The sequence below is a fragment of the Oryzias latipes genome, chromosome 1, assembly GCF_053564925.1.
Source record: "Oryzias latipes strain Hd-rR chromosome 1, Olatipes_Hd-rR_3.1".
NCBI classification, from domain to species: domain Eukaryota; kingdom Metazoa; phylum Chordata; class Actinopteri; order Beloniformes; family Adrianichthyidae; genus Oryzias; species Oryzias latipes.
In genome coordinates this window covers 10,331,693-10,339,609 of record NC_136237.1, presented here as the reverse complement: position 1 = coordinate 10,339,609, position 7,917 = coordinate 10,331,693, and the positions used below count along the sequence as shown (strand labels likewise).

Below are 7,917 nucleotides of genomic sequence, written 5' to 3'. Positions count from 1 at the left end.
CCATTTTTACCTTCAGCGTCAGAGAGGGGCAGAGCCCCCCCCCCCCCCCCCCCCCCGACTCCAGCATCAAGAACGGATCAATTTAGATTAAGAGGGCCATCATCCGCCCACCTCCGCTGTGATTTGACGCGTGTCCCAGGTCACGCACGCGCGCTCCTAGCACAGTATTTAAAGCGCAGAAAGTTTTCCGAGTTCATCCAAAACCCCGCAGACAAGCAGCGCCGTGTTCCTCCGCGTCAAAGGTGCCAGCTCTATCCCAAACATGGACAGGTCGGTCAGGTTCGCTGTGGTCTGCGTCGGAGTGTCTCTGCTCGTTTCCTGCCACTCAGCTGAAGCCTGGTACAAGCAGTCCACCGGACCCATTTTCTACCCGGTGGGGCGCGCGTCCGGTTTGCTGTCCGGCATCAGGAGGTCACCGTACGTCCGGAGAGCCGAGTCCGAGGAGGTCCTGGCGGACAGTAAAGAGGCGGCCGAGAACAGCGTGACCCACGACGCCAGCAGGCAGATCTCTGCGCTCAAAGACATGGTGAGTCCAGCTGAGCGCGCGGCGACATCCGAACGCAGAGCTGCAGAGCAGGCTGTGAAACCGCGCGTGCGTAAAGGCGCACAGAGCAGCGGAGAAACGGTCGAAACTTAAGTTTTGGCCGTTTGTGCAGATCATATTTCCACAAGTGTTTGAAAAGGGAATTTTTAAAAACTTTGCCTCCCCCCCCCCCCAGGCCATCTGCGTGAAGGACGTCTCCCCCAACCTGAAGACATGCGAGCTGCTGCGGGACGGGACCGGAACCTTCCAGTGCAAGGCGGATGTCTTCCTCACCCTGGACTCCTTGGACTGCCTGTCCGCGTGAGCGGAGCACGCGCGCGCAGCCCCAATCCTCCACCTGCAAACGCTTCTATTGAGAGGGGGGGAGACTGTAAGAAAATCTGGGAGGATGCAGGAGAGCGCGCGGGTGGATGAGAATGTTGTTATTGAAACATTTTTGCTTTAGTTTGACAGAATTATCTGAAGCCATGTTGACTGTAGGGCGAATTTCCCCAAAAACACTGCTTTTATTTTACCTATTAAAATGAAGAAAGACTGAGAAGCTGCTGTGTCTCTGATTTTGTTACTAAATCTTTTCATAGATGAGTTAAAATAAAAACGTGAATGTTTTTTCTTTTGTAGTTTGAACATCAAAAACACAAAACATGACTAACTTTCAGATCAAACTAATCTGATTTTTATTATCATAAGAAGCAGCTGCAGGTTCAAACCTTGAGCTGCGGCTCATTAGCAGCTGTGACGCTCAGCCGCAGTGATGGATGAGTGGAAAACGTCGGTATGCATGGATGAATCCTCCGGAGCTCTGCTGCTGTGCAGCGAAAACTATACAAACGTCAAAAAGAGGTTTCCTGCTTCCAAAACACAAGTTTTATTGTTCAAAGACCACAAACAGCAGCTTTACCACCCAAAACACCTGAACTCTGAGAAAACTCAGACTGATTTCCTCTGAAGGCTACAGCAGGGACATGGCCTGCAGGTTCTCCTTGATGATCGTGTCCATGACCACCTGAAAAACCACCTGGATGCTGGAAGTATCCGTTGCCGTTGTAAAGTGGTGGTAGATGAGCCTGCTGGGGGTTTTGTTGAGAGAGAGAAATCTGGCAGTGATGAAGCGAGCGGCAGAATCCACATCCCGGTCTGCACCTGGAAGAAGGTGAGGTGGGGGCGTGCATCAGGTTTTAGGAGTCCTCGTCATGTTGGTCAGACTCAAACCCTGCAGGGTCTGTCATGAACCTCCCATCTTTATTTATTTTTAGATGAAGTTCTAACCCACAACACAGTTCTGACGGAAACACAAAGCCTCTGCCACAGACAGACAGCTGGATCATCCGTCAGAACCAGCAGACCCACAGAACAGAACCTTACAGTTCTGAAGCTGCATTCATCTTTTCTTCATCTGTAAAATCCACACGTTTCCATTCTGATATAGACGGACAACGGGACAATGCAATGTTACCTAAATGCTGAAAATGTGGCTCTCAAGGCATTCCCAGGGGGCAGATCTCAAGGACCCAAACTAAAGTACCCCCCCACCACCACCCCAGCTGAATTGAAGAGTTTTTACAAGAGGACCACAAAAAAATAAATAAAAAAAAGTTGTATTTTAAAGTAAAAACAAAGCCATCATCACCAAATCATTGAAAGAATATAAAAAAACCCTCTTAGAAGAATGTGTGGAACTGCAGCCACAGCAGGGGCCCCTCCAGCATGAAGTCAAGCTCTTTGTCTAAGTCAAGCATGTTTGTACTTTGTCACCAATCTCCTTTTCTAAAAAGCGTTTGCCAGGAGTGGAGTCATACTCTGATGTATTTTCAAAGGTTATCAGCGGTCTTTTAATTATGATTATGTCCTTTTTGGACAAAATTAAAAAAAGACCTAGGACATAGTTTCTGCAGAACAGCAGGAGTTGATCCGAAATTCCCTCTGTTGGCGTGAAGTAACCCCGTCCCCCACTGTAACTAGTGTATTTTCGACATCACAAAAAAATATTTTTCAAACACCATATTTGACTAAAGATATACATACAATGAGCTGAATTTCCTTAGTTTCCATCATTAGAAAAATGCCACAAAAACATGTTAAAAAAAACACTAAAAAGACAATTTTTACAGATCTGTCCCCTTACAGGTCCAACTGCCAAACAACCCTCTCCCCCGATTATGCAGAAAAAAAGCTTTATTTAAATACTAAACATTTTTCTTTACAGTTGGACTCTTTACCATGGGGAACAAATGAGAAAGCTATTCTTTCTGAATCCATCTCCCAGTGGACATTTAGGGAACTGCAACATTTAGTTTCCTTCACATTTATGAAGGGGTGGGTGGTGGGGTGGGGGATCTATGATGACTTGAATCCTTATCTTACCTTTAAACTGTGGCCAATAGAAGCGCAGATGCCGTCCCGAGTGTAAAATCTTGTCCTGAAAAAGGTCGATCTTGTTCATGAATAAAACCTGTAACACAAACATGGAAGCATCAGCAGGGAGCTGAGAGGCTCTGAGGCGGGCAGGAAGATGGCAAACAGGCTCATTTAGTTCATTCAAAAATCTCTATTAATCCCTGACAGGACATCAGAAGCTGTACTCTGTCGAGTTCTGGTGGTTACAGCAGAGGGCAGGATGGTTGTTTGGCTCATCTGTTTACTACCAACAATCTGGTAGATTCTTTCCTCAGAAATGTACATATTAAAGCAAATAATAACAATCTCGACTGCCTTAACCCTTGTGCTATCCTATGGGGTCAAGATGACCATTGACGTGTTCTCCCTACCATGACAAAGGTGGATAAATGTGAAGAGGATTTCATGTAATCCATGGACACCAGTGAAGATCACAAATCATTGAAGAAAAAAGGTTCAGGGCATTGTCATGTCGGGTCCAGATGACCCCACTCCCAATGTGAAAGTGCCTAGGATAGCACAAGGGTTCATCTATATAATAGAGGATGATGGTCAGTCTGCAGCCATGGAGCGCGTCCATCTGGATGTGCTCCCTCAGACCTGTGTGTTTTTGCAGTTTGAACTGACTAATTAAAGACATCAGTCGCTCCCTTCTCTGATCGCAGACCAAACGCACACGGATAATAACGGGTTATGAGGCGGATGCAGAGCAGCACCTCGGTGTGTAATTATCACTGGCCAGCCTCAGCTGAGAGTTAATTGAGGTGGAGGTTACAAATCTCCCTCCCACATAAAAAAAAGCTATCATGAAACACATTTGTTTAATGAGCCTGTTATCCATGTGAACACGCAGGTCCGCACACACCCGGCCACGTAAACACGCCACTCACTGGCTTTCAATTACTCATTTCGCTTTAATGAAGCTTGAAGTTTTTCCTGATTTTAAAACAAACTGAAACTTTCTGCAGTCAGTGTGTGTGACAGCAAAGTCAGGTGACTGGTGTGATCGGGGATTTCGGCCTTCACAGCTTCAGCAGATTGAATAAGAGCAATGTTCAGGGTCTGCAGGAACACGGCAGAGTTCAGCGCCGAGCGCATGTCCATCAGCACGCAGAAGCAACCCACTTACAGAAGCTCATTACACGACTGTTTTAATGCCATCATTTACCGGAAACAGGAACGGAAAAACTGGGAGAGGGGGAAATGCCCAGCCCAACCTGATTACACGACTCTGTTTAATGTAGAGCGACAGAAGACTCGAACCGTGAGATTAGTGTGGAAACAGCATTGACCAGGCAGCTCCAGGTCACTCCGGGAATGACCAGAAAAGAGTTTATCCTTAAAAGCTACATGCATGAAAACCAGATCCTCCAAGTTTCTTTGACCTTTTTGACTCTTAAGTTACCAAAAGACACGGTCTGCTCCTGGCTGGATACGTCAAGCTCAGGATTTAAACAGAAGCCACAGAAATATGAAAGATTAACTGCTGGAGATTTAAAGATTTGTGAGTCTGATCGGCCTCTACATCTTTCTTTTTTTTTCTTTTCTCAGTCAGCTCAGTTGCATTTCTGCAGTCAGGCTGCATTTCTGCTGTTGGACTGCATGTCTACGGTCTGCTGCACTTTTGCAAGTCTGTTTGACTTCTGCAGCCGAGTTACATTCCCGCTATTGCGGCTGAGTTGCATTTCTGCTGTTGGTTTAAACTCAACGAGACGCAAGATGTTGGCAAGATGGAACTAAAGTCAGTTTTGTTTCAGTATGAAACAGTTCTCACAGGTTTATGGACACCACCATCACCAAACTGTCTTCAATGCAGCCGCTACCACTTGATTGGTCAAAAATGTTAAGAGGGTGGGGTTCAGTGAAAGTGCACGAGGGATCAAACCTGGATCCAAACGGCATCTCTGGTCTTAACGGAAGACAGAAACAACAAATCTGCTTTGGATTTTCAAATATTTGATGGTATACTAATGAAATGGCATTGGTTCTGTTGTGTTGCTGTGTAGTTGTTTTAAAACATAAAAGTTTGGAATCATTTAACCCTTGTGCTATCCTATGACCCTACCCTCACATTGACGTGTTCTCCCTACCATGACAAAGGTGGATAAAGGTGGAAAGATTTCATGTAATCCATGGACACCAGTGAAGATCACAAATCATTGAAGAAAAATGGTTCAGAGCATTGTCTAGTGGGTCTAGATGACCCAACTCCCAATGGTAAAGTGCCTAGGATAGCACAAGGGTTACACACACTGCCTCAGAGCTCAGGTTCATGGGGCAAAGGGGAGTCTTTTCTGATTCTGAGTCCCCTTTTGCAAACTTAAGTCAAATTCCAGGTCAAGTCTTGAGTTCAGTTGCTATAACACACGTGTTTTATAGTCACAAATGATGGATTGTGGGTTTTTCTAATACCCACAAAAACAACTGTTTGGTGTTTGTGTGCCCCAAAAAGACAACAGGGACGTTAGATCTGACCGTAAACCCAAACATTATTCACAAGTCCTAAAGCTCAAGTCTCTCCCAGTGATGATGACTCAAGTCAGTCTCAGGTCCAAGTCTTCATCTCTGTGTTCTAATGTGCACAGGTTCAGCTTTTATCCATCCATTAGACCTGGTCAGAACAAGGCAGGTCCACATTTTGTGTCTCAGATGTTTTCCTTTCCTTTCCTTATTTTAGATCATTAAATCAAGACCTGACCGTCCCATCCTCATTAGCTCCTAACAGCTTCAACAGGAAGCAGAGAATCAATGTTATTCATTTCACTTGTCAGTGGTTTCATTGCTGTGGCTGATGGGTTGATGGTCAGAGCCCTGCTCAGAGGCACTCCGTCATTCACACAAGCATAACTAATGTTTATAGCTGATCTAACACAAGATAAAGACTGAAAGTCTAACATTTCACTGAAGTGGAGGTTTTAGCGAAAAACCTCATGAAACAGTCATTTTCACCTCCTCTATTGTCAGATAGGAGTGACTTTAAATCACACCCACTTTCTGCAAACAAGCTTTTCTCCCCTGAGATTTCTACTGTTTGGTCATTTTTGTGTTTGAATTAATTATTCCTCCTCTGTTCTCTTGCATTTGGATGCTCCTATTTTCTCCAAAGGGGCCACAAACTAAAACTGACCTGTACTTTTTTTCCGGGGAATACAGACCCCATAGAAACTGCACCCACATGACCAAGATGCTGTAGTTTCTCATCAGAACTGTCTAGAACGGTGCATTTCATGCAACCGTAACCCTTGTTCTATCTTAGATGACCCCACCCTTACATTGACGTGTTCTCCCTACCATGACAAAGGTGGATAAAGGTGGAAAGATTTCATGTAATCCATGGACACCAGTGAAGATCACAAATCATTGAAGAAAAAAGGTTCAGAGCACTGTCTAGTGGGTCTAGATGACCCAACTCCCAACGTTAAAGTGCCTAGGATAGCACAAGGGTTAAATGCATTCATACAGTGATGCAGCTCCATTGGAGTGGAGACGTTTGTTTGTCAGGAGAAGAGCAGAAGTCTCTCTGATAGCTGCAGAAATCTTCTGAGCCACTCACAGGTTGCTTCACAAAATATGAAATGAGAGGAATCTTCATATTTTGTTTCCATGATTCTGTCACAAATCAAATCCAAACCAAAGTCTGGCGTTCCGTCAGTTTGGGTTTCAACCTCCTTCTGTGCACTTAGAGAGGTTTTCTTTGATTAGCAGAAATGGACCAACACCAGTCCACATGTGCAGGCAGGGCAGGAGGGCCCTGAAGATCAGACTTTGAGCTAGAAGAGCAAGAACTTTAGCTGTTTCTCTAACAGGAAAGCAGCTACACGGATAGAGAAAACAGCGTTTGTGCACACCAAATGGGACAAATGAGGGAGCAGAAGACCAACACCCGGCAAACAAACTCCTCCATAGAAGCACGATTAAAACATGTCGAGTGAAATCAGGGGAAGCGTTGACCGCCAGCAGCAGGTGTCTGGGCGATGCTGAAGAGCTCCTCACCATTGATGTGCTGCAGAAGAACAGGCTATTGCAGATGGAGGAAAAGAGATTCATGCTCTCCTGAAGACGATTCTGCAGGGAGAAGACAGAGAGCAGGAATCAGCTGCTGAACGGTTCATCATCTGAGGGTGAAGTTCTCCAGTGGAAACCAGCTCCTGCGTGAATTTATGTCTGAATTGTCATCTTAATTCAAATCCAGGTCTCAGCAGATATCTCCGTTTCCTGAATCATCTTTAGCTATACAGATAAAACTCTACCCTGATTTGAGGAGAACCCTTGATCGGAACTCTGGACTAACTTCTTCCTTTGAGTGGCCTCACATTTCCAACCACACTGCATTTACCAGCAGTTTTTGTTCTTCTGTCCATTTGCAGCTGCTGAAAGGGAATTTGTCACATACACAGCAGCCTGAAACCTGTTTTCTTGATGCTTTGATCTTTTTCACTGTTTCAGCTCCAAATGCACTGTCAGCCATCATCTTCCCTCAGTCTTTACAGCAAACGTATATTATGGCAGCCCCAGCCCCCAAAAGCTTCCATTTAGTTCACTGAATCATGATCAGAAAGTTGGATTTTGGTTTAATCATCAGCCTCACAATGATTTTTCTTATTTTTTAAAGTCTCCATCTGTCATTTTTCTCGTTTCCTATTTTCTTCACTCGTTCTCTGCACTTAAATTTACTTTAAACACACTGTTGTAAAATTTTTATTGCAGCAAAAACAGGGAAAATCCAGCATTTGTTCCATCCTAACGTCCATTCTGCAAACCCTTAAACTTCTCAGCTGCTTGGTTCTCTTCTCCTTTTTCAGATTCTTTGAGGTGAACAACAGAAACGTCACAAAATGGAATATTCCTGCACTGTTGATAGATTATTAAAATCTGTCCGTCTTTCTCACCTGAACCTGTTTCTGTTTTTGGAAAAAGAAAAGAAAAGTAATTGGAAGGGAAAAAATGGGTTTGTTCTGAATATCTTTATGTTCCCT

General features: G+C 44.7%; 2 protein-coding genes across 2 annotated transcripts in view; one reads left to right on the top strand and one right to left on the bottom strand.

Annotated features, from left to right (window-relative positions):
* The first annotated feature begins 154 nt into the window (after positions 1–154).
* Positions 155–1,085, top strand: LOC144986788 (neuropeptide B-like). The gene is made up of 2 exons (XM_078934922.1): positions 155–526; positions 720–1,085. The coding sequence occupies exons 1-2, from the start codon at positions 263–265 to the stop codon at positions 846–848; spliced, it is 393 nt and encodes a 130-aa protein (XP_078791048.1). The 5' UTR covers positions 155–262; the 3' UTR covers positions 849–1,085.
* Positions 1,086–1,396: 311 nt separating this feature from the next.
* The window catches only part of LOC144986774 (guanine nucleotide-binding protein G(o) subunit alpha-like), a 28,029-nt gene continuing 21,508 nt past the window's right edge, over positions 1,397–7,917 (bottom strand). The window contains exons 7-9 of the mRNA XM_078934847.1: positions 6,935–7,006; positions 2,909–2,996; positions 1,397–1,687 (exon numbers count right to left, since the gene is read on the bottom strand). Coding sequence (XP_078790973.1) covers positions 1,497–1,687; positions 2,909–2,996; positions 6,935–7,006 — 351 coding nt within the window. The 3' untranslated portion in view covers positions 1,397–1,496. The remainder of the gene's footprint in view (positions 1,688–2,908; positions 2,997–6,934; positions 7,007–7,917) is intronic.